General features: G+C 34.4%; 3 protein-coding genes and 1 long non-coding RNA gene across 5 annotated transcripts; 2 read left to right on the forward strand and 2 right to left on the reverse strand.

The window, feature by feature from the left end:
• The first annotated feature begins 1170 nt into the window (after positions 1 to 1170).
• LOC122587324 (NEDD8-activating enzyme E1 regulatory subunit AXR1-like) lies at positions 1171 to 7712 on the forward strand. Its single transcript, XM_043759458.1, has 15 exons — positions 1171 to 1269; positions 2614 to 2786; positions 2883 to 3046; positions 3590 to 3700; positions 3842 to 3921; positions 3997 to 4147; positions 4230 to 4323; positions 4618 to 4706; positions 4786 to 4859; positions 5408 to 5570; positions 5695 to 5780; positions 5915 to 5998; positions 6081 to 6261; positions 7079 to 7178; positions 7413 to 7712. The coding sequence occupies exons 1-14, from the start codon at positions 1232 to 1234 to the stop codon at positions 7160 to 7162; spliced, it is 1572 nt and encodes a 523-aa protein (XP_043615393.1). The 5' UTR covers positions 1171 to 1231; the 3' UTR covers positions 7163 to 7178; positions 7413 to 7712.
• A 3976-nt stretch (positions 7713 to 11688) lies between these two features.
• LOC122589739 (ubiquitin-like-specific protease 1D) lies at positions 11689 to 18154 on the forward strand. Of its 2 annotated transcripts, none has more exons than XM_043762065.1 (9): positions 11689 to 11980; positions 12177 to 12265; positions 14572 to 14650; positions 14745 to 14873; positions 16232 to 16326; positions 16437 to 16559; positions 16629 to 16812; positions 16900 to 17023; positions 17740 to 18154. In XM_043762065.1, the coding sequence occupies exons 6-9, from the start codon at positions 16465 to 16467 to the stop codon at positions 17958 to 17960; spliced, it is 624 nt and encodes a 207-aa protein (XP_043618000.1). In that variant the 5' UTR covers positions 11689 to 11980; positions 12177 to 12265; positions 14572 to 14650; positions 14745 to 14873; positions 16232 to 16326; positions 16437 to 16464; the 3' UTR covers positions 17961 to 18154. The 2 variants fall into 2 exon arrangements, with proteins under 2 accessions (XP_043618000.1, XP_043618001.1); XM_043762066.1 differs by having other exon boundaries at positions 12183 to 12265.
• Positions 18155 to 19271: 1117 nt separating this feature from the next.
• On the reverse strand, positions 19272 to 20118 carry LOC122589694. The gene is made up of 2 exons (XR_006322305.1): positions 19885 to 20118; positions 19272 to 19801 (listed from the first exon to the last, which is right to left on the reverse strand). It is a non-coding gene; the product is annotated as an uncharacterized LOC122589694 (long non-coding RNA).
• A 2681-nt stretch (positions 20119 to 22799) lies between these two features.
• Positions 22800 to 26444, reverse strand: LOC122586663 (zinc finger RNA-binding protein-like). Its single transcript, XM_043758642.1, has 5 exons — positions 25960 to 26444; positions 25620 to 25674; positions 24645 to 25459; positions 23899 to 23953; positions 22800 to 23738 (listed from the first exon to the last, which is right to left on the reverse strand). Exons 1-5 carry the CDS (start codon positions 26442 to 26444, stop codon positions 22800 to 22802), a joined length of 2349 nt encoding a protein of 782 aa, XP_043614577.1.
• Between the last annotated feature and the right edge of the window lie 399 nt (positions 26445 to 26843).

The following is a 26843-nucleotide window of genomic DNA, read 5'->3' on the forward strand; positions in this document are numbered from 1 at the left end:
TGTTGTAGCTAAATGTATGTAAGTATAACCTGAAAACCCAAGATTCAATTGGTCAAAAGTTTACATTCATAATACATGAGTAATAATGTGAGAACAAAAATCAAAAACAAAACTTGTGTTTAAGTGATTAAAGATAATCAAATATACATATACATACACCAAATAACGAAACAATCAAAGATTTAGACGGTAAGATTGAACGGATTTCATTTCTGCTAGCTCTTGTGTTATGACTTACAGTTTGAAAAACCCGGTCTGCTATGCCTTTCCTTCATTAGTGGCTCAAGTCTAGCTAATAGTTGAAAGAAGTTAAATTATGATGAGTTGGATATAATTTGTTGAATGCGCAAAGAAAGTAAACGGAAATTTGGGAAAAAGATTGGGGTATGCCGACATAAGAACATTCCCAACAATACTTTTGAACTTCATTCATTAGTTTTGTCACATCAGCGTACGTCAACACTTTTAAACTAACACATCTAACACGCTCCTATCTATAACATCTATTCACTTCCTTCTTCTTTTTAGTTTTCTAAAACTAACTTATCTATGCATGAACCCACCCCCTTCGTCAATAATTTCTTTAGTTATCCAAACATTTGAAACCGACAGCCCCTTTGACAACTCTGTGTCAATGGTTTACAAAACCGACAAATTCTTTTGTTGGGGATGCTCTAAGAATTCAAATATCATTTCTTAAACCATCTCTGATGGTACCATCAATGTGAAGGTCATTTCGTGTCGGGTATCAACGTGATTTGTCGTGAAAGTTGAGGTAAATTGCATAATTACGGTGAAAAATAAAAGTAAAAGAATTTATAATATCATATAGTATTTTATTTCGAAACTTTTATTTCGGAACGTTGATGAAATAAAGAAATTAAAGTTTTATTGAGTCAATAAGTTATTTTAATTGTATATATGTTGTTTTAGATGTTTTTAATTTATTTTTTATTAAAAAAAATGTGCTTTTAAAAAAGAGGTTGGAGGGCCCTTTCTACCATTTAGGTAGAAACTGGAAGCAGCCTCTCTACTTAGGTAGAGGTAAGGTCTGCCACATCTTAACCTCCCCATACACCGTCGAGGTATTGGGGCTCAAAACCCACGGAAGGCGGCACTGAGCAGTTACTTAATTTTTATTTTTATTTTCTTTCTTAAATCACAGGTTTTTCTTTCTTGTCTTTAATTATTCCTGTTGTGTTTTGCTCGAAAGAAAAAAACCCTCTCAACAATGGCGGAACCAAAGACCAAATACGATCGTCAGCTCAGGTTAATCTTTACTTTTACTATTTATTATATTATATTTACCGCCAACAAACTTTCATATTACTTCGAGTAAACTTAATGGGTCTCTGATTTTAGGGTTTATGAGTTTGTAAATCTTGATACGGGTTTCCATTGTGAAGTGGGTTTTTGATATTCAGGGTGGGTTACTTTACTATTTGTAGTTTAATCAATAAAGTTCTAAACTTTTTTACTGTTGGATATATAGATATAAATACTTGTGTGTATATTATGATATACTACATAAATTATAGAAACATAAATCGCGTATACAAAAGTTGTTATTATGACTTATGAGTGTTGTCGACCCGTTAAGAAAAAAGTGTTGAAGGGTTTTGGAAGAACATGACTAGGGTTTAGCAATCTTTGGGTTTGTTTAGGTAAGAGTTTATCTAGTCCTTGCGGTTGTAGCCTGGTGTTGGGGGAGATGGAGTGTAAAACTGCTGCCTGGCCTAATTTATTTATGACCATAGTGTTACACGATTCGCTAACTCTGGTGTCGGCCGAGGGACTGGTCGTTAGGAGACTGATAATCGGTCGGTTATGCATTTATTTGAGTGTTTATCAACTTATTGTTTATTTTTACTGAAGCCATAATAACAAATATTCTCTGGAAAACAGTTTATCTTCTTACTTGTTTCAGTAAGGAATAAGCACTCTAAAATAACTAGGTTGGTGCATGCTTGCTTTTTAAGCAAATAAGCACTTATTTAGCAATCCCAAACATTTTATTTTCTTTATTGAAGAGCATCGATTGCTTACAAATTTTAGAGGGAAACTGTCATCAAGTATCAGTAAACTTTGGCGGTGGTCTAATTTGGCAGTTATAACTTTTTTTGGTTCGTTACTTTGTTTAGGTGATTACAACTTTGTTTGACTTGCTTAAGCTTAATTTCAATATTGTAATCGATAATATGGGTGATGTGGCATTGCATTACTTTTAGTTGGTTAGGTAAATAGCGATGTAATTACCTAAACAGACTAAAAGAAGTCATGGTTACCAAATTGGACTTCTGGTCAAAGTTCATTGCTATTTTATGTATTGACAAGATTAAACTTTTTAGCTCATCTAAGTTCTACATACCTCACTCTCAGCATCTTGAAATTTAGCAATTTGACTAGCAAGACCAAATTAAGGACTACTTTAATGAAATTGACAAGTATATTCTCAATGTGTCTTTGTCTGTCTTCGTCGGTTTCATGAATTACATTGGCTATGCTAGACTAGTATGCGAGCTTTTATAACTTGGTTACTTTTTTTTTTGTCAAATAACTTGGTTTTATCATACTTTGTCATTCACGCTAAAAGTCAAAGACCGAAATGTACAGGATTTGGGGTGAGCAAGGGCAGGCTGCGCTTGAAAAGGCAAGTATTTGCTTGCTCAACTGTGGTCCTACTGGTTCCGAGACTCTCAAAAATCTTGTTCTTGGTGGCATTGGAAGTATTACTGCTGTTGACGGTTCTAAAGTAGAAAATGGAGACCTTGGAAATAATTTTATGGGTATGTTTTCGGCTGCACAGATCTTTTTTTTTCCACAACTTTTTGAGTGCATTCTATTGGCATTTTCTTACCTTTTAATGTATGTGCTGTATTCAGTCAGTGAGTCGAGTCTTGGACAGTCGAAGGCAAAATGTGTCTGTGCTTTTCTGCAGGAACTTAATGATGCTGTGAAAGCTAAATTTATTGAAGAGCATCCTGTGACTTTAATCGAGACCAACCCTTCATTTTTTTCTCAGTTTACCTTGGTTGTAGCCACACAGGTAAGTCATTCATAGGTCAACTTACATACATTTTTTAACAGACTACAGCTTAAATGACTCAGCATAGAAGATGTGATATATGATTTATCTGTATTATTTGTTCCATAATCAATGTGATGGTGTACATTGTGCATCCATTGAATTAAAAGAGGAGTGGATGCTGTTCATATATCAACTACGATGACCAAATTTATATTGTTGTTTTTATCGGCAAGCTTATATTTAATAACTATAGTTTACAAGTAAACGCTAATCTTGCTAAGAATTTTGAAGAGCAATGTCATAAGCTAATAGAACAGCTCTTTTATCTGCCTTTGCTTTGCTCATAAGTTGAATATAGAATAGATACCTTTACCTCGGTCTACCAAAAAAACTTGTTTCTGGAATTGATAATTTTTAATTGTTTAAACTGTCAAAAGAATTTCCTCAGAGAAGTCATGATTTACTTAACGCTTTCTTTTGATTCATTAAACACATATGAATCTTGCTACGTCTTTTATGCTATAATTTTATGTTTCTTCAACTTTGGATTCTAAATTTCAGCTGGTGGAAGATTCCATGGTGAAGCTAGACCGCATTTGTCGTGATGCAAATGTTATGCTAGTATTTGCACGCTCATATGGCCTCAGTGGGTTTGTTCGAACCAGCGTGAAGGTAGGTCTGAATTGTATTTAAATATTATTTTTCTTCTATCATTTGGCCAATACGGAACTTAATCTCTCTACAAGCTTACATGAATACCACAATTTGTTTCTCACATGTATCTTATTATTTAAGCTTATCTGTTTTGTGTAGGAACATGCAGTGATAGAGTCAAAGCCTGATCATTTTCTTGATGATCTCCGGTTGAATAATCCATGGCCTGAACTTAAAAAGTAGTTTTTCTTTCCCAGTATATTCACTTTTAGTAATTTTGTATATCAGAAATTGATTGTTATTATCATTCTTAGGTTCACTGAGAACATCGATTTGGATACATCTGATCATGTAGCCCATAAACATACTCCGTACATCTTAATTCTTGTCAAGATGGCACAAGAATGGGCTAAAGTCCATGGTGGAAAGCTTCCATCAACCAGAGAAGAGAAAAGAGAATTTAAGGTTTACACTTGATTACCCTGTAGTTTTTTCTTAAGAATCTATGTTTGTCAGTATTCTAAGGTGATCACCTTGGATATTTTAGGAACTATTAAAAGCAAAAATGATTGCAGCTGATGAAGACAATTATACAGAAGCTATTGAGGCCTCATTTAAAGTGTTTGCCCCTCTAGGAATTAGTAAGTAGACGTTATTGTTTTAGTATGAAGTTCTTTATCATTTGATGCAATAGGAGTTTCATATATGCTATACTAATATTTACTCGTCATAATGCTTGACGAAAGTATATGGAAATTGGAGTATTGGCAGGAAGGCCCGCTATAATTTGTTTTCTAGGTCGATATTAGTTTTAGTATAATAAGTAAATAAACTTCATAGATATGTTTTAAATGGCCTAAAAGGTCTTCATGACTACTCTTCACATTAATTAAAAAAATTTATTAATGAAAAGTTTTCCACTCTATATAACCCAGGTTCAAGTTTGAAACGTATACTTCATGATCCATGTGCTGACGTTGAATCTGGTTCATCAGATTTTTGGGTGATGGTAGCCGCATTGAAGGTAGTTTGACTTTCATTTTTGTAGTATCTGAAATTGTCTCCATGTCAACAACTTCAGTGTCTATATTTGTTAATTGCAGGAGTTCATTGCTAATGAAGGTGGCGGTGAAGTCCCTCTTGAGGGATCAATACCGGATATGACATCTTCTACCGAGTGAGTGACCAATGTTTCTTTTGACATTCTGCTGTTATATTAGGAGGTGCCAATTTCGACTCATTTACTTATGAATGGGTTCATTTGGATTTGTTTTGTTATCCATAACGCGTAATTCAAACAAATTAGCACTTAAGGAAACAGGTAACATGGGTCAAACATGTCAAACGGGTCAAGCGCCTTTCAAAGTGTGATGATGCACAAAATCTTTTGAATTGTTGAATCAAAAATTAGATTATACTTGAAGTTGTATAATTTTCTAATCACATTCGTCTCTCTAAGTATATATAATGTTATTGGACAAAAAATGTCTTGCTTCAACCAGCCCTGAGGCTTGTTGGTTAAACTCATACTTAAATTATGTGGTGTGCGCTCTGAGTACCAAAATGGTACATGGGACCAGAGGGTTCCCACCCATTTACCCTTTTTTTATATTCAACCTGCCGTAGCCGACCATTTGCCACCTCCAGTTATTTTTACACATGGTCTTTTTGTTTCTGAACTGGATGATGTATAACAAGAATGTATATCTCCAATTTCTGTTACAGGCTATATGTGAACCTTCAGAAACTTTATCAGGCTAAGGCCGAGGCTGATTTTCTTTTGGTTGAGCAACGTGTTAGAGATATTTTGAAAAACATCGGTAGAGATCCATATAGCATCTCAAAATCAGTAATAAAAAGCTTCTGTAAGAATGCCAGAAAGCTCACAGTAAGTTCCCTCAATGATATATCATCAAGTTACAACTATCTTTTACTTGGTTCTAACAATATATTTTATATACCAACTTTCCTATCTTTGTTATATCGTACATATAAATCACTTTATTTTCTAGGTATGCAGATTTAAGCTCATTGAGGAAGAGTTCAATTCTCCTAATTTGCCTGAGATGCAAAAGTATCTTACTGATGAGGAGTACAGGTATATACAGTCGAAATCTAGTTTATTGTATTTCACTAAGCATAGGGGGAAAAAGAAAACAAAAATATTCAGCTCAAGTTTATTTTTAGGGTCAAAAACTATACTAATACACTCTTTGTTCTTGTCAATGGCAGTGTGGCTGTGGGATTTTATATTCTACTTCGAGCTGTTGATCGATTTTACGCCAACTATAATACTTTTCCTGGCCAGTTTGATGGGTAAGATTTTAAACTTTTAATCTCACCCTTAAAGGCCTAAGTATAAATATTATATTGTTTAACTCTTGTACGTGCTGAGCAGTGCATTGGACGAGGATATATCGAGATTAAAAACTACAGCAGTAAGCCTTCTTAGTGATTTGGGCTGCAATGGCTCCACCTTGACAGAAGACCTTATCAATGAGATGTGCCGATATGGTGCTGCTGAACTCCATGCAGTTGCTGCTTATATTGGTGGAGTTGCGTCACAGGAAGTGATCAAGGTCAAACTGCTATATTTCATCTTAATCTTATATATATACATACACACGCATATATGTCTTATACTTGTAACGTTTTTGTATATCGTATTTTCCAAATTTACAACTAATACTCTGTCCATGTAAGGAAATATGACATTTTCTTATTTTCAACATTTTAGGGGAGTTAGATTAAATAACTTTTCGTTTTTGTTAGAGATAGGAAAGTGGCTGAACTGGGTAATGGGTTAATTCTAGTATGGTTAACAGGGTATGTGTTGTTTTGAGTGTGTTAAATATTTATGATTATATAGAGTGTTAAATATGATTACCGAAACTATTTTTTTCAGTGTTATAAGGGTTATGGTCGATATATTCAGCACATATAAAAGTGTTGTGCATTTGTACCTGGAAGTTTGTCTTTACTTTTAGTGATAGTTGTGTTTTATGTACAACATCACTTTTATGCATGTCTGAATATACTCGCTCTGAATAGGAAAATCCTTACTTAAATTGTCTGATCAAAGTGATTTTAGAGGCTGTATGATTCAACACATTTTTGGCAACTTTTGAACCATTTGGCTTCTTAAACATCAAACATAACATACATATTGCTGTTCAGTAATCTGTTGATTTTGTCACCTCTTGTATTTTTTATTGCCTAAGAGTACTCTTTGTACATGCCAAATTAACGAACACTTGATCTGCAAGTGATGTGATGATAATGATCAGTTTGCTTGGTCTAATTCCTCGTTGACTTATGAATTATGAGCTGTGATGGTTGACCATTATATTTGTTTTCAATTGATGTATTGATTAATATTTTTCTGTTCTGCTGCAGCTGATTACAAGGCAATTCGTGCCTATGACAGGAACTTTCATCTTCAATGGCATAGATCACAAATCCCAGTTGTTGTCATTATAATTTTCGAAAATGCCAGGTTAGCACCGTACTCAAGAAGTATGCAAAGTTAAAGGTTTCTGAAATCTTTATGAAAGTACAAAAGGCATACAACAATCATTACATAAAAAAAAAAGGTTCAAAAAGCATCTTTTGAAGCGACTTCTATTGATAATATATGCCATTATTAATGGACATTGTTGCATTAAATTTGAAGGTCAAAGCATCTCTTTTTGGACATGATTCTTAACTTTTTTTTTCTCCCTCAATTCAGGGAAATTCTATCTTTTTGACATGATACGACAAAGGTTATGCAATTTCAGAGTCTGTGACTACCCCAGAAATTAGGAGAATCAAAGAGGCCTAATCAAGACGAAGACCACAACTCATTTGCTGAGATATGAGATTTAGATTTAGGGTCTGTCAAATTAAAACCTAAACTAGATCCATCATCCATGGATTATTATTTGGGTTGTATTTAGGGCATTAATGCTGCTATATTGATTTCTACCCTGTGCATGGTTTGGAGAAAGGGCAGTCATTAATCATATTACTATGAAGAAGTTGACCTTGATTAGTTATGTGTTATTGTTAACGTCCCATGCTTTCCACTTTGACCCAATTGACATCCGCTAACCATGATCCACCATAGGGGAACAAGGATGAATGAAATTGAAGAATAGTGGATATGGATATAATTAATCATATGAACATTACCACCAGATTAGATATGGATTTGTCATCCATGGATACCTCATGCTAGTATATCAGTTGAGATAATTCACACACTTATTGTTACGATCCTAAAGTACGGATTGAAAAGTAAGATGAAACACCTAGATGCTAGACTTATCGAGCGTCTTTCATATTTGGTTGCTAATTCGTATACGTTAAATCATATAAATACTCGCCTGTGTATGTATATGTTATTATGTTAACAGACAACAACCTAATTAACGCTACTAGTTAATGATTTAGTCATGATGTACCAAACCTTTTATTTTTTAAGAATACAACATTTTATGAAGTTGTTAAGTTTTGTATCATAGTTTGTACTTTTTTCTTAGACACGTCCTTAATTAATTCATTTGATGGCTACCTTTCAAAACAATTAAACAATTCATTTCGATGGTATTAAACAAGAAAAGCTTGGATATAAGTGGAAAAACTTTCTTACTCCTTTTAGATTTAGCCATTTAGGTCTTAACTTGTAAGTAATTTTTCTTTTTTAGATAAAGATAAGGCCAATTACATCTTAGATCTCTTATATAGAGACTGTACCAAATAGAGTAAGGGGGGAAATTTGATTTTAGTCATGATTTCTTAAAGTTTTCATCTTTTATTGGATTTTTAATTGATGATATGTTATTAATCATAAATCCGTAAAGCTTTAATGAGTTGTAAAAGAAGAAACTAAACTTCATTATATATGACAAATGATAAATCTCATGAATTGATGCAATTAACACCACAACCATTGATCATGACATGTTTGCGGTTGCTACAATGAAGTATGAACAATCGGCACAAATAACCATCGATTAAAACATATTTGTATCGTCTCTAGTTTCAATTATTAGAGAATTAGTGACTTTTGTATCCATTAACACAAAATGTGAATTTCGCTTGAAAGTTCATGTCGCGATTCGACAATGGGAGATTTAGCATACGTTGTCTTAACCGAGTCCGCACTAGAGAACCCCCTTGGAATAGAAATGTATATTTCAAATACTTAATGAGAGAAAAAACCAACTAATCCGCTCGAATATACGACGAGTAAGAGGGATAAACTATGTCCTTCAGACTTGAACCTGGGTATACCCAAGCCAATTTCTCGTATAGAGATTTCCTATGTTAATCTTAAGGCTTGAACACAAAACCTCATGAAGGGGATGTCTATTCAACATTTCAACCACTCAGCTAATGCTCAAAGACAAGAAAATAATATTAGTAACACAAAGATTAAATTATTTACAATATCATAAAAGTTTTATAACATAATATACAAATTAGTCAAGCATATGTGTGATAAATATATCAATTATTGTAATATAAATATTATTTCTCTGTTTATTATGTTGGGTGATGAACTGATTGTTTATGCATATATCATTTTTAGTTAATTGTATACATAATCAAATATACTTTACGATGCAATACTATATAATAGTAGTAAATATCTTACTGTATCAATATATGTTACATTTCCAAACATTTAAACAGATATACGTATACAGTATTATTTAGTTAGATTACTTCTTTAATGTTTATAGATTTCTATACCCTAATTAATTGTGTGATTACACAGATCCAATTATCAAATTGATGAGTTGACAATGTTAAAAAAAGAAAAGAGATTTAAATCAAGTTGATCAAAGTGATTCAACCCGGCCAGGTTCAAGTTATATAAATTTGAAACAATGGGTGTGTTTGGCAAGAAGCTTTTAGAAGCTTTTAAGAGCTTCAAGCTTCAAGCTTTTAACAAAAAGCTTTCATTCAACAAAAAGTTTCGTTTGGTTAGAGGAGCTTCAAGCTTTTAAATCGGAACAAAAAGCTCCTTACTTAAACGCTTGTGATACTAGCGTTTATAAACAGCTACAAGCTTTTCATCGATGATATATTAATATTACTTAAATAACCTTTTTATGACACTGCATACTTTTTGCAGAGAAGATAATAAGATCGAGCTATTGAACATCATATAGCATAGAATGCTCAAAAGCTTTCTTTAACTAAACAATTTCTTTTCTTGTAGAAGGTCATTTGTTACTTGTGATACTCTTTTCCTCCTCACATACTTTAGTTCTTTTTTATATATTTATTTGTATATTAAATTGAGAAAACTTATACTCGTATATGCATTTTTGAGTTTTACACAATTAAACAAATTGGGTTTTATTTGTATTAAGTATTCATATTGTTCATGTCTAATCTTGTCATTTTATACATTATTAAAAGCTACAGCTACCTTACTAAACACTTAAATAAATATAAAAAGTTTTAGCTACCAGCTTCCAGTTACAGCTACCAGCTACCAGTTTTCAACTACTAATTAACAGCTACCAGCCTCTAGCTAACAGTTAATTTTGCCAAACATACCCAATATATATGGTCGATGATCCTCGCGCTGACGTACGTAGAATTTGGTTCTATCAGGTTTTTGGGTTAGCATTGAAGGTATTTTGCCTTTCATATTTTTACTTCCAAAATTAATTATATGGACTTTATTTTGTTTTTTTTACTAAAAAATGGTAGATTGATAGGAACTGTTTGATCTCATGTACCGAATTGGTACCCACATAACCCCCAGCAGGGATAGTGTCAATCTAATTCAACCACTTAAATTCAATTCTACCTTCGGCAACCTAAGTATTATATATATAAGCACTTTTTGGGATATTCTCAAAAGAAAATGATTAATCAACCTTACTTATATGCCTAAAAGTCAACCTAAAATTTTAAGAATTTGACATATGGATTACACTAATTTTCTTTCCAAATTTTGTCTTTTAATTTTTTTCACATGTTATCATTCTATAATTAAGTTGATTTTTAGTTATATATAAATGAAATTGATTTATTATTATCCATTCTCAAATTACCTTTATCCACAAATTTTGATTATCTACAATAATACGTGCTTTCCACAATTGTACATTACGCAATAATATATATATATATACTAGGTATTTTACCCCGCGCGATGCGTGTATTATTATAAGTTATGGTTCAATTAGTGTTGATTTAAATGTTTTGATGTAGACATACACAATAACAATATTTTGTTTAATTAGTTCAATGTGATTGTTCTTATTAATTTCGTAAGCATGTGAATATAAATAAAACAATGTTAAATATGGGTATAATATATCACTATCAAAATGTTATTAAAGATAAATATGAAAACAATTGATGTTTACACTTGAATATTTTCAAAATGTTCATTGGACATTATGGAGGTTTTTACCAACTAAGTTGATAAACATTTCCTTCAACCTTAAATCATAATAATAAGAACATATATAAAAATAAAAGTCCTCCATGTTTATAAAATTTTTTTAAAAAAAAAACCCTTATATTAAATAAAAAAAGAAAATTGTTTTTACATGATCACTAAGAAAAAGATAATAAAAAAGAAAACTAAATTAATATATCAAATGATAAATGTGATATAGTTAGAGTTTATAATACGCAGGATTGAATATAACTATTTTGAAAACTAAATATATTCCAGTTTTGAAAGTATATTTTAAGTTTATACAGTTTATGATTTTATTTTTCTTTGCTTTTGAATTTGTAAAATACATATATAAAATAGAGGTAAATATTGTCAAAAATTATAGAGATGCTACATAGGATAAAAACCTATATGACAAATTTTAAAAATAATGTTAAATTTGAAAAGGTTTTTAAAAGACTAGGTCTACTACTATTTTAATAATTATACAGATATATATATATTCTTTTTAGATGGATAAAAGTGTTGTAGATATTACTCTCCATCCTTAGAGGCTTAAACAACCCTCATGTACTACAATTACACAAACCCACACAAACCCTTTCCCTCCCCCCCCTATCGAATTACACACGCAAACCCTCACCCCCAATCAAACACACACCATTTTACACAAAACAATCGATCCCCGTTTCGAAAATCCGGCGACCACTCACCCTCCTTCCCTCTACTATATCCGGCGAATCCCACCACCAATCGATTCCAGGCCCGCCGCCGCCATCAATCACCGACATTACCACCACCAGCTATTACCACCCCCCCTTCCATCACCAACACCACCGGCATCGGAAAAGCCACCGCAGCATGAATCATAATCTCAACAAGAGGTCCCTTCTTCCTTCTTCTTTCTTTTATATTCATATCTATATCTATAATATATATATATATACACACACCCAGATTTATCTTAATTCCAAACCTTTCCTAATATTCCATACGCGTTAATTAATTTAATTATTATTTTTTAGTTAATTGATATATAGTTATTTTGTTAATTAATTGTATTTGAATTAATGGTGGTAGGTGCAGGTGAATTTGAGTGCATTTGCATATTTGTTTTTCGTCAAGACAATTAAACCCAATTTGATAACATTTGGTGTGCTTGAAAGAAGGTACTCCCCTTTCCCACTACACTTCATTATTTCTTTGAGTAATATGTAACGAGAACCATGATATATATTAAATTCAATTATCAATTTGATTATTTTTTAAAACGTTGTACAAAGATGAATTAAGTTCATGTACTTTTTCTTTTTTTTGCGATTAATTTAAAACGTTGTGATTAAAGAAAGTGTAAATTTATAGTGTTTTTTTTATGTACTCATGTTGTGCTAAGAAGTATTTGAACACAAAGATCTACTAAAAACCGCAGTTTTTGACATAGAACTACTCAAATAAGAGTTTAAGTGAACATTTGGTTTGTAGTTTGGAGTCAACATGGTATGTGTTTATTCTTATTGCACGTACACCACTATCTACATTGAGCTGTTAGTTTGTGGAGTTCTGCTTATTAGGAACATAAAACTTACCTTAGACCTTATGTACATATGTGACCATTTTTCATCTCAATCTCTATACTTCCCTACTATTCTATATCATTCTCCTCGAATAAACAATACATTTGTTAATCACAATTTCCGATACTCTACATATGAGACCAAACAAACCAAGGACACTTTACTTGGACGACTTTAATGACATGACCAACAGTGCTTCAACTTTTGCTTCTCCATTTCTTCCCGATGAGTTCTTGATGGTATTGACCAAGAGATACTGGGCTCAATTCAGACTATAACAAAGACATTATTCTACCTGGTTCTTTAAAAAGATCCTCGTAATCTTGGTTGTTCTTATATGAGTACTTTGATTTATTTACTGTAATGATGTATAAAGTGATAACGTGTTCATAAGTTTTATTGTTATGTTTCTACATATTGTAGCAACATAGTTTGATTTGTGTTCCGATTTTTATGTTTGGTTGAAAGGAATGAGAAGGGAAACATGAATGTGAATGGTTATCATTCTTTGCACAAGTGTTTGTGTGAATTTACGTCCTTATTTTGTGTTTAGAATGATACCGCCGCAACGCGCGGGTACCCTTATATATATATATATATATAAGGAAAAGGGAATATAAGGCTGTCCGACACCTAAGATTAGGTGTGGAACCCCTCACATAATAATATTTTATTATTTATTGTTTAATGAATAAATGTCTTGGCCCCCATGATTTTTATGGTTTAAAAAAATTAAAATGTGAGTGTCTGACATCTAAGCTTAGGTACCTAACAACCTTATATTCCTATCCCCATATATATATATATATATACAGTGATGGTAATATAAGGCTATTAGTTAAACAATAGATTGAACTTAGCGTAGGCAAAGGTAAATGTGAGATCTGGAAGATAGGAGTGAGCAACTCATGGAGACAAATTGGACAATCGAATATTTCGATATCAGTGAGCACATCATGCATTGGTTTCTGCTGATTTTGGGCAGCAGCAACGACTTTCGCTTGATCAATAAACTCTTCTTCATCTTCCAGCACAACTTTCGTCCATGACGATGATAATGATCGCAGGAAAACTCTTTCGCGTTGTCGTTTGAACATCATTATTTGCCTTTCATCTCTTTTTTTTCATCTTTGATAAAAGCAAGGTTGTAAATATCGCTTTTCGGTATCGTCTCGGTCGACCACCGATAAGCGATATATCGGGGATTTATCGGGAATGTATCGGATTTATCGGTAATATATCATCTCGGTCGACCACTGATAAGCGATATATCGGGGATATATCGGCTGAGATAACCGAGATTTACAACCATGGATAAAAGAAGGGTATCTTGTTCTTGTCATTTCCAAAAAATTAATCACTTTTAGAGATTTTCGGTAGACCCCACCTTTTACTTATCTCTAAACGGCTTATAGAATAGAACCTTTTTTTAAAAGTTATAGAATAGAATTAATTAAATTAAAGTCTAAAGCTAAAGAATTACTCGTATTAATTCAAAATATAATTATACCAACCTATTCGGCCATTTGAAGACATACGTGCACAGGTTGGATTCGGAATCTACTTTTGGGCCGCGTCTCTAGGTCCACTAATTTACTCGGGCTTGCATAACTTAAGTTATATGTATCCATAAGGCCCAACTCTTGATTAAATTTAAAGGAAAGGAAATAATCGGGCCACCAAGGCACCAACAACATTAGGCGTTTAGGGTTTTATCAGTTGATAGTCGAGTCATTCACTTGACTTCACTTCATTTGCTGTTTTACTCTGTCTTCCAACAATAAATAACATATCCGACTGTTTTCCAAGGTAGTTGCTCATATTTGTATATACCAGAAATTTTGTTTGAGTTTATGTTGCTCTTATTCATTTATGAATTCTAATTATATAGTTATTTACAGGTTTTTTTTATTTGTCTGAAATTTTGTCACGCCAGCAAACTCAACACATACATTACACAACGTGTAGAAGAATAAATTGGTACTAGAGATCTCTTGCACTTTGATTTTGAAATGCATTTATATATGTTTATTTAAGTTTTAATCAAAATAAATGCTTATATATTTTGTTATAGGAGCATTCTTATTAGGAAAGATGAGGTTTGTCAAGATCTCTAAAGCAAACCTTCAATGGCGGCTAATTCGACATCATTGGGTTTTAGAGAGTCGTTTATAGACATGTTTTCAAGTTTCAGAAACTCCAGGTATAATTCAAAATTTTCTTACTTTAATTTTAGCTTCATATTTTGTATGTGAACCAGGAAATGCAAAATAATGCAAAATATCATTAGCTTTTACATGATTAACAGTATCTTTCCTACGAAGGAGATAAAACATCACAGTTATCATTTTCATTTTCTTTCTGATATGACATGATAAGCATGTTTTTTTCAAATGCTCAGAATCATCTATCCTAAATGATCTTACCTAATTCAGAATCAACAGCCTTAAATTGAACGAATTTAATAGTTAGTAACCCAAAAACTGATTAGTTTCTTCCAATTTCTTTTTGATATGACACGATAAGCATGCCTTTTTCAAATGCTCATAATCATCTATCCTAGATGATCATACCTAATTTAGAATCAACAGCATTGAATTGAACGAATTTAATTGTTTGTAAGCTAAAAATTGATTAATTTTTTCCAATATGTGCCCTGTGGTATGAGCTCTATTGGTTGAACTCTGGTAACACTGTGTCTACAAAGGATCTGCACAACGGGCAGTTTTTCTTCTTTTGAATATGCTTGGCTATGCGCAACTGATGGAACAGATGGTTGCAGGGAAGCCTTTTCATAGCACCGCCAAAATTTATCTGTGACTCTGTATTCGATACAATACATCGGTGGATGTGTAAAGGAAGGATTGAAACCACATGTGATGCAAATGGATATATATGGCAGAAATAAAGAAATACTCTTTATTTAAGGAATTTGTTTCCCATAGGGAGTCCATTTGAGGCAAAGGTTAGAGGACATGATTGCTATTTTATAGGAAAACTAGTTTTAAGAATGAAATATCAAACCCGTCTATTTGAGGGTGGACATTTATTCAAAATGCCTACTTTGTAGAGTTATGTTAATATTCAAATCAAAGCTATTACTTCACTTCTCATAGTCCCTTTTTATAGAGTTTCTTCGTGATTGAAATACTGTCAAAGCCTATCTTGACTCTTGAGGACGGAAATGCGTCACTAACAGCAGGTTTAACTGGACAGAATATTGGTGTTTCACGTTGATTATGAATACGTCCTACTCGTGGTAATACCAAATCATATTCGTAATAGAGCTTGTTTACTCCATGGTGGCTGTTGGCTCTGGCTGCATAAAAAGATGGTTAACATTGTGCATATGTTGTTATATTAAGTATTTGATTTAACTGGAATCCTTCATTTTATACTTGCATTGTTAATATTTCTTCTGTTAACAAGACTAATGTGTTTATTCTACTTTGCAACTTGAAATATGTTAGGTATATGTTTCTGAGTTTTGTGAGTCTAATGAGTTTTATGATTATCATTTCTCCCACTCATGCTTGTGTGGTCCATGTATTCCTTGAATAGGAAATTGCTGAAAACCCGTTCAAAAGCTTTAGAAGGTGGTGGGATAAATATAATATTTTTCAGAAAGAATATATTGTTATCCCAATTCACAGAGAGTAAGTTTTTCTAATATTTAAAACAATTTGTTTTAAATCAGATATATTGATCAGATATTTACATATTGTTAAATCAGATATATTGATTCAGTTTCTTTTCTTTTAACCAGTTTCCATTGGAGTGTAGTCATTGTTTGTATGCGTAACAAAATCGACAAATTAGAACCAATTCTCCTTCATCTGGATTCATACAGTACCCATGATACAGCTCAAATTTTTGAAAATATTAAAAGGTGAGACAAAAATAAGCCAAGTGATTATTATATCGTGTTGAAAAGATAACCAATTTAAATCGTTTTTAGGTTCATGGAGGAAGAACTGAATCATGGTAGCATAAAGGGAATTGTTCATAGAATCGATGACACTGTTAGATGCGAGGTTCCTCATCAACAAAATGCTTATGATTGTGGTCTCTATGCTCTTCTGTTTATTGAGAACTTCATTAAACAGGCCCCAAACAGAATGGAAACAGAATATACAACAATGGTATGACAAAATTTCAAAATTTCAAAATTTGAAACATTTTTTTATTCTGTTGGTCTTTTACTCGGTCAACATGTTTCAAAATTTCAGTTTGGGAAGAAGTGGTTTCAAGAAAAAGAAGTCGGCGACTTGAGAAGCAGGATGAAAAACATACTTACAGAGTTCCTCAGAAATCAGAATTTGAAAACGTATCACAGACAAGGCAAGAAACCTGGTATGACAAAATATATAATCCCTAACTATTCTGTTTCAATCATTGATTTTGAGTATTCTGTTTCAATCATTGCTTTCCAGTTTCTCATGTTTCACTAATCCAAAGAGTAGCGTGCAATTTCCTCAGAAACACTAATCCCTATCTATTCTGTTTCAATAGTTTATGTCCAGTATTCTGTTAATAGTTTATGTTCAATTGAGATCTCCCCTAAGGTGTTACTTTAGAACCAGTGTTACTTCAGTTTTTTTTCTCAAAAAGTGAAAATATATTAATTATCAATCACAACTTACAAAAACTACATATGTTACAAAAAATGTCCTATTAAAGGAGTTTCTGGGAATTGGAGAGACATTGTGTCAAAAATGGCATCTAAGTGTATGAACAATGCTAGTATATGGCAGGAGAGAAAAAAAAAAGGTTCTTTTGTGGGGAAAAGAGAAGTGAGAAGGCTGTTATTGAGTGAATTTGTAAAAGCATAAGACTCAAGATGTTGGGTTTGAGAGTCAAGTGGGATACTCAAGATGTTGGGTTTCAGAGTCAAGTGAAAGCATAAGACTCAAGATGTTGGGTTCTTTTTGGGGTACTTGGCACTAAGCTGGCAACAATATTGTGACTTGTTTTGTTTGAAATGGCTTTGCTGAATTTGATTAGTTGAATGTATTCCTGTACTGCTTGTGTTACTTCAGTAGTTTATGTTTGTTTATTGTACAATTCAGCTGTAAAGTCAGATGATGCTCCATCAAATACCTTGGAAAATGCTGGCAAAGAGTCAGGTGATGATGCTCCAATTATGACACCACAACCGGAGGTAAAGGCTGCCAAGCGGAGGTTAAATCGGGATCGAGAATTACTCCGCCTTGGTAAGGATCCTCAAGAACCAATTCCTGATCTTAGCCAGAGAAAACTAAGGGAAAGACCGAAAAAAACCAAAATGTGAGGAGTCCCCAAGGAAAAGACACAAAAAAAACCAAAGGTGATCCACCCTAATGGTTCAAGACAATTTGTAATGGTTTTAGCTGTATGTTAAGCTGTGGTTTTATGTTTTAAGACAATTTCTAATGGTTTTATGTTTTAAGACAATTTCTATTATTTCTAATGGTTTCATATGAAGTTTGAAGTCTGTTTTTGGCACCTCTATTCATGTCACCATTATTATATTATTTTAACAATCTAAGTCATTATACAAAGCCAGAAAATACGTAAACCACCCCGATACTAAGCTTAATATCCCACCTAAGGTTTTAAAGGGAACCAAAAACCTTAGGTGGGATCCTTAGCTTAATATTGGGTTCCCCTTTTTGGTTCCAATTTAAAACGTAATTAAAACCTTAGGTGGGATACTAAGCTTAATATTAGGTTCCCTTTTTGGTTCGGCATTGAAACGTACTTAAAACATTAGGTGGAATCCTAAGCTTAATATTGGGTTCCCCTTTTTGGTTCCGATTTAAAACGTACTTGAAACCTTAGGAGGAATCCTGTGCTTAATATTGGGTTCCCCTTTTTGGTTCTTATTTGAAATGTAATTAAAACCTTAAGTGGGATGCCAAGCTTAATATATGATTCCCTGTTTTGGTTCTGATTTAAAACGTACTTAAAACCTTAGCTGGGATCCCTAGCTTAATATTGGGTTCCCCTTTTTGGTTCCGATTTGAAACGTACTTAAAACTTCCAAGGAGCATTTCCATAGTCAGCAACTTGATCTGTTGGCCATCCATCCATTAAAATTCAGCCCTATTTATTTTTTTTAATAAAAATTCAGTCCTTGGAAAAAAATTGTTATTTATTTTTTTTAATAAAAATTCAGTCCTCTGAACAAACATCACACACCATAACGCCTTCAGCGACTCTAGAGCACTCATTAGTTTGTATTGTCTAGGACATGTTCAGTTAGTACCCCGTGTGTTAGTCTTGTTCTAGTTCAGTTAAGAGTACTACCCCATGTATTAGTCTTGTATAAGTTCAATTTGTATTGAATTCTATTGAATGTATAAGGAAAAGTTTGTGGATTTGACATTTTTATTCTTATGTTAAAAAAGAAACTTTCAATAGAATTCAATACTTCAAACTAATCCTAAAATCCATAAACAAGTTATAAACACTAAACTTGATTCTATGTATGCATAGTTAAACACATGTCAAATGTTTATAATGCTCTTATTTGAGTCTGATTGTTCTTCGTCGTTCGTTTAGCATTGATTTCACCAAAGCACGTAAATGTGAAAACAACCTACACATAAACGTGAAAATCCCACACAAAGCGAAGCACAACACCTACATGGATAACAAACATCCTACACCACAAAACATGAAATCTTACACAAAATAGAGAGATACATCTACATCCATACATGATGATCAAGTTCCCTACACAACATAATTAGCATTGTTTCCTACACGTTACATAACATGCCCAACACATGTATTATGTTCCCTGCCCAGCACATGTGCCTCCGCGTGGCGCCTCACCTCATTTAGCAAGCTACTCATCCTCCAGTTTACAGCCAGTAAGTTCTTCAATAAGAGAAACGTAGGCGTCATTTGCTGATTGAGTCACTAGGAGAGATCGTAAAAGCAACTCCTTTCTACTCATCCTTGCTCCTTGACTACTGGAAGGAGAGCGGGAAGACTGTGATTGAGTCGGGGAGTGGGTTGTGAAGGCTGTGCAATGGTTGACTGAGAACCTCGGCTTGAAGGGCTGGAAGGAAACTGACAATGTGTTGGGGAAGTGGAACCCCAGGTGGTCATGATCAACGTAAAGAACTCGCAAGCATCACCTCCCTGCCCATGCACACATGAACTTAATAGTTAATTCAACACTATAAACAAACATACTTGAATATAATAGCCCTTGAAATTCTCACCCTAACACAACAACACCAATATTTTTATTTATTAAGAAACGCGGTGCGGCAAAAACCACGTCCACAGCGACAGAGCCTGAGTTCATCCTCAAAGGAGTAGAATGTACAATCAATGATATCGTTTTCCTATCAAATAATAATCGTTAAGAATAAGGACGACCCAAATTTGCCTTATTAGAACCAGGGCATTTATAATAAGTATAATTAAAAAAAGTATACAATAGTCATTCCAAAACTTGCCTTATTAGAACCAGGGCATTTATAATAAGGACGGCCCAAATTTGGGCCTCTTCTTGTGACATTCCTGATCAGCTCTCCATTCCCGCAGGGACAAAGATGCACCATGAGTCTCAATGAAAACTGACATAAAAAACCATTGCAGTGAAAATAAAACATTAGTAGACTAGTAGGTATAATTAGAGATTAGGGTTTTGATAAATAAAAAGGGGCAGCATTTATATAAAACAATTAATCAAACCATAAATGACCAATTACAAAAGAGAACCTTCAAGTTATTATCCGGACCAGTGTTAGAATGGACCTCGACCCGTTATCCAGACCAGAGTCCAAATAAACCAAAGACAATCATGCATTAAAGACCAGGTTCAAATGACACAGCACCATGCTTTTAATGTATAATGTATCCTGACACAGGCACACCATGCAAAAGGGGACAATGGTATGAATCTTACATTCTCTAATGACATGACACCCCCAACAGATGCAAGAGCAATCAAATTAACTCAATATACTTGCTACAGTACTCAACTGCTCGTCAATATGAACCGCAGTACATATATGAAGAGCAGCATGACACGTATTCTCATTTCTATGTTATTAATAACGATTAGAAGTTTATCACTAGCGTTTGGTTGAGCTAATCCCACAGGCCCAAGCTGATTTTATCTAAGATTTATAACACTATAAATGTGTGTAATATCAAGGTAGACCGGGCTTGGTAAAATGAGATTGAATGTGAAAGCAGACAGACTAAGCAGCTTGCCAGATGATCTTATACATAAAATTCTCTGTTTTATCAAGATCACCGAAGCTATTGATAGTAGTGTTTTGTCACCTAGATGGAGGTATATCTGGACTTCAATGCCCTATCTTGCTTTCTCAACCGAGGATTTCACCACATTGCCAAAGTTCTCCAAATTTATTGTAAAAAAGTGACCATTGCATTTTCAACTTTATGGGTTCATTATGGTTCATTATGTAAAAAACTGTCTTTTCAAGTTTCAAACTTGGGGGCGCTTGGTTCAAAGTGGGGAATGGGAAAAGCAAAGGGAAAGGGAATGCAAAGGAATACTATAATTGCATTAATGCTGATTGGTTGATACACATGAATCATTATCATTTTCATTATATAGAACATGCGGTGGTGATGGTGGCAGTTGGTGGCGGTGGTGGTGGTGGTTGCGACACTAGAACAGGTGGGGTGGTAGATGTAGAAGAAGGTGGTGGTGGCGGTAGTGGAGCAAGTGGCGGTGGCGACATCAGTAGAACAAAGTAGCATATGAGAGCTACTACATACATTATCCAAATAAGAAGCAGCTCATGTATCATGTATGCAATATAGTTATCAAAATTTTCTTTAACAAATTACAGGCAAGAACAAAATTCTACGCAACCAGCATAAAGCACGAGAATTGCGTGATTTGAAACTCAAGAAAAAAGAACAATAATTCTGCTGACATTTTACCATATAAAGCTAAAGACACAAAATTTGGCAAAAATAAATACATATAGAGTAAGATAGATACACACACACACACACACACACACACACACATATATATAAGATAAAAAGTGTTTACCATATAAAGCTAAAGACACAAAATTTGGCAAAAATAAATACATATAGAGTAAGATAGATACATACACACACACACACACACACACACACATATATATATAAGATAAAAAGTGTTTATCCCTTAAAAGAATAAAAAGCAATCTATAGATACACACTATGTATGTATATATAGGATACATGCAATTAAACACAATTAGAGATTAGGGTTTTGATGAAAATTCAAGATAAATAAAAAGGGGTAGCTAATGTTAACTCAATTACAAAAGAGAAATGAAGAGAATGATCAACTTACAGACAACTAATCAAACCATAAATGACCGCATTTATATACAACAAGAAATGAAACCATAAATGACACACATTATCAAACAAATGAACCAGATTGTACAGCTTATGACCTTATCACAACAACTCATGTAAATAACCATACCTGGTGGTGGAGGGCCGACGACGTGCAACGGGGGTGGAAGGAGGAGGGCCGACGGCGAGGTGCTGTGGTGGAGAGGAGGAGGAGAGATCGACGGGGTGGAGAGGAGGAGGAGAGATCGATGGTAAATTAATGGCGGTACTGTGGTGGAGTAACGAGGTGCTGTGGTGGAGTTTTATTAAAAATAAAAAGATTAAAAAAATTACAAAATAAAAAAACAAGGTTAATTTTTTTTTTTTTAATTAAGGTTAAAAAATAGTTGAGATTTGTTCCTTGCACAACTTTAATTTAGCAATAAGAATGACACAAAATTTACAATAAAATAACTGTGAAACAAAGACTTTATTATGTTTAATAAACTAAAATAATACACACTTTAGTTAAATATGATTTAAATATAATTTGCACTTCTGTAGCTAGTTCCAACTTTGATCATGGCGACAAAAGAGATTAATATTATTATTAAACTAGTTTGCAACAACATTTATATTTATATTAATATTTTCACAAACATGAATTGAAGTCAGTCTCATTGTCTTCAAGTTTTGATGGTTTTTGTGTTCATAACAAAATAATATATAACCATATTGATATATTTCTCTACATTTTTCTTTCATGTCATGTTTCATCAGTTAGAGAATAAATGGCTTTTGGTGCTCGATCACTTCATCAAAGGTTGGCCTGTTTCAAAGCCATTGCAGAATGCTCATGGCTCGAACAATGAACTTTGAAGCCCATGATGCTATTACAAACCACCTTGCACACGTTGCAAGTTATCGTAACACCCGAGTACTCTCCTTTTTCTTCTTCATCTTCTTCAATCACCTTCTGTCTCTTTGTGTGTACATCCTCGTCATTTGCTGATGAACCGTTGGCCTTTCGTTTACTGCTCTCCAAGATGACGGCTTTGCTCTCTTCATTAATTGGATCATGCAACGGTTTAGTAGCTAATGAAGGGGCATGGCTAAGTCCAACAAGTGGTTCAGATTTCATCAAGTTCCTTTTGTGCTTCTTTCCTGAAATGTGTGCGTTGAGCGCTTCATGGGAGTTTCTACAAATCCGACATAGTTCACACCATATAGCGTTTCCTTCATTTGGGTCGACAACAACGCCTTTTGGCAACTTCAGACTTTCCACAGAATTCACTGTAGAGGGTGAATTTGCCTTGAAAACGGACTTTCGAAGGTTCTTTAAATGTTTCTTCCCTGATAGATGCATGTTGAGGTCATCACGCGTGCAGCTGATCTTACAAACTTCACACCATTTAAGTGTACTCTCATCTGAATCTCCAATTTTGTTCTCAACTGACTTCAAATCTTCCTCGGGCTTATGTATTCGTGTTGACTGAGTTGAAACAATAGAGGTGACCGAGGGCGGGGACATGATTTTTTCCAAATCTTCAAGGTTTTTGAGGTGTTCTTTCTCCGAATTGTGTCGTTCAAGGGATTTGTTACTGCTACAATTGGCTTTGCAAGCCTCACACCAAGTCGGTTGTTTGATTTTGTGTTTGTTGTTAATGTTTTGGGCCAAACCATTAGAAGGCTGAAGCAGGGTTGTGCTCAATAGTGTAGAGATAGGAGGCTGGTCCACACAAGAAGGTACGGTTACCTGGCCAACAACATACAAGCCAAATATATATGAATCACCACTGATCAGAAATAAAAATGCAAAGGGAAAACAAAGGAACATCAAGAAAATAAAACCAACGAACGAAACGAAACGAAACATTGTTGCTATATGCTAAAGATCAAAACATGGTGCAATTTACCTCCTCTGTAACTATGCTTTGAATCTTTTGGTTACCACAATCTAGATCAGGAATGCTGCAAAAGAACAAGGAACCAACTAATGATTCTTTTGCAACAAATTTTGGTTCTCCTATCGGACTCTTGGTCTAAAATGCCATTTGTATCTACATTTCTTGGATATATGACATGTTAATTCATCAGCTAGATCGAGCTTATAGAATAAGTATTTAATTAAACTTATTGTTGATCACTAGCTTCATCAAGGTTTAATTTGATCTGTTTTCGAGCCATTGCACAATGCCCCTAGCTTGCAAGATGAAGGTTGAAGCCCATGCTGCCATTACACACCACATTGCACACTCTGCAAGCTATCGAAACACCCGACTCTCCCTCTCCTTCAATCATCTTCTGCCTCTTTGTGTAATTGGCATCCGCATGATCGCTTGCTAATAATGAGCCATGAGTATATTAATTTTTTCACAAGCATGAATTGAAGTCAGTCTCATTGTCTTCAAGTTTTGATGGTTTTTGTGTTCATATCAAAATAATATATAACCATATTGATATGTTTCCCTACATTTTTCTTTCATGTCATGTTTCATCAGTTAGAGAATAAATGGCTTTTGGTGCTCGATCACTTCATCAAAGGTTGGCCTGTTTCAAAGCCATTACAGAATGCTCTTGGCTCGAACGATGAACTTTGAAGTCCATGATGCTATTACAAACCACCTTGCACACGTTGCAAGTTATCGTAACACCCGAGTACTCTCCTTTTTCTTCTTCATCTTCTTCAATCACCTTCTGTCTCTTTGTGTGTACATCCTCGTCATTTGCTGATGAACCGTTGGCCTTTCGTTTACTGCTCTCCAAGACGACGACTTTGCTCTCTTCATTAATTGGATCATGCAACGGTTTAGTAGCTAATGAAGGGGCATGGCTAAGTCCAACAAGTGGTTCAGATTTCATCAAGTTCCTTTTGTGCTTCTTTCCTAAAATGTGTGCGTTGAGCGCTTCATGGGAGTTGCTACAAATCCGACATAGTTCACACCATACAACGTTTCCTTCATTTGGGTCGACAACAACGCCTTTTGGCAACTTCAGACTTTTCACAGAATTCACGGTAGAGGGTGAATTTGCCTTGAAAACGGACTTTCGAAGGTTCTTTAAATGTTTCTTCCCTGATAGATGCATGTTGAGGTCATCACGCGTGCAACTGATCTTACAAACTTCACACCATTTAAGTGTACTCTCATCTGAATCTCCAATTTTGTTCTCGACTGACTTCAAATCTTCCTCGGGCTTATGTATTGGTGTTGACTGAGTTGAAACGATAGAGGTGACCGAGGGCGGGGACATGATTTTTTCCAAATCTTCATTGTTTTTGAGGTGTTCTTTCTCCGAATTGTGTCGTTCAAGGGATTTGTTACTGCTACAATTGGCTTTGCAAGCCTCACACCAAGTCGGTTGTTTGATTTTGTGTTTGTTGTTAATGTTTTGGGCCAAACCATTAGAAGGCTGAAGCAGGGTTGTGCTCAATAGTGTAGAGATAGGAGGCTGGTCCACACAAGAAGGTACGGTTACCTGGCCAACAACATACAAGCCAAATATATATGAATCACCACTGATCAGAAATAAAAATGCAAAGGGAAAACAAAGGAACATCAAGAAAATAAAACCAACGAACGAAACGAAACGAAACATTGTTGCTATATGCTAAAGATCAAAACATGGTGCAATTTACCTCCTCTGTAACTATGCTTTGAATCTTTTGGTTACCACAATCTAGATCAGGAATGCTGCAAAAGAACAAGGAACCAACTAATGATTCTTTTTGCAACAAATTTTGGTTCTTCCTATCGGACTCTTGGTCTAAAATGCCATTTGTATCTACATTTCTTGGATATATGACATGTTAATTCATCAGCTAGATCGAGCTTATAGAATAAGTATTTAATTAAACTTATTGTTGATCACTAGCTTCATCAAGGTTTAATTTGATCTGTTTTCGAGCCATTGCACAATGCCCCTAGCTTGCAAGATGAAGGTTGAAGCCCATGCTGCCATTACACACCACATTGCACACTCTGCAAGCTATCGAAACACCCGACTCTCCCTCTCCTTCAATCATCTTCTGCCTCTTTGTGTAATTGACATCCGCATGATCGCTTGCTAATAATGAGCCATCAGCCAGCTGCTTTCTTTTACTACTAGTCTCTAAGATGACAACTTTGCTCTCTTCATGATCAGTCGAATGACGCAACACTACTCTATTAGCTGCTGTAGGGGCAGGGCAATGTCCAAGTCCAAAGAGTGGTTTGGATTTCCTCAAGTTCTTTTGGTGTTTCTTTCCGGAAATGTGTTCGAGGAGCACATCATTGGAGTTGCAACAAACCCGACAAAGTTCACACCGCACATCATTCGATGCTTCTTTATGCACCAAATATTGGTTCTTCTTTTCAGGCTCATGCATTGGTGATATCGGATTAAACTCATCATGATGACTCGCTGTCTGGACAAGGACGACTTTAGAGTGTGTAGAAGAATCCGAAGTAGCTGTGGAAACCATTGTTGTATGCTCACTCAAAGTAACACCTGCCTGAATATGTCTAGATAGTCAGCGTACATTCATCAATATGGGCGATATATATCCAACATGTTTGTATAAACCTATACATACAAAATTTATATATATGGATCATGTAGTTCAAAAAACAGTTGTACCAAAAAACTTACATGTTCCGAAGGAGTTAAATCAGCTGTCTTTGAAAAGATTTCACATGTAGCTAAAATTACACATGGATCACCATCCATTGGCGATATGGACTTAATTAAACCCACAATCTTTATCCGGTTTTGGGTTCAAGAATGTAGTGAGGTCGGATCCTGGAGGATGGATCATGGGTTCGGGTACATCATAACATTGTAAAACACTAGAATTGGTAAGTTATTGAGTTTTTGTGATGAA

This window comes from Erigeron canadensis, chromosome 2 (genome assembly GCF_010389155.1).
Source record: "Erigeron canadensis isolate Cc75 chromosome 2, C_canadensis_v1, whole genome shotgun sequence".
Taxonomy (NCBI): Eukaryota; Viridiplantae; Streptophyta; class Magnoliopsida; order Asterales; family Asteraceae; genus Erigeron; species Erigeron canadensis.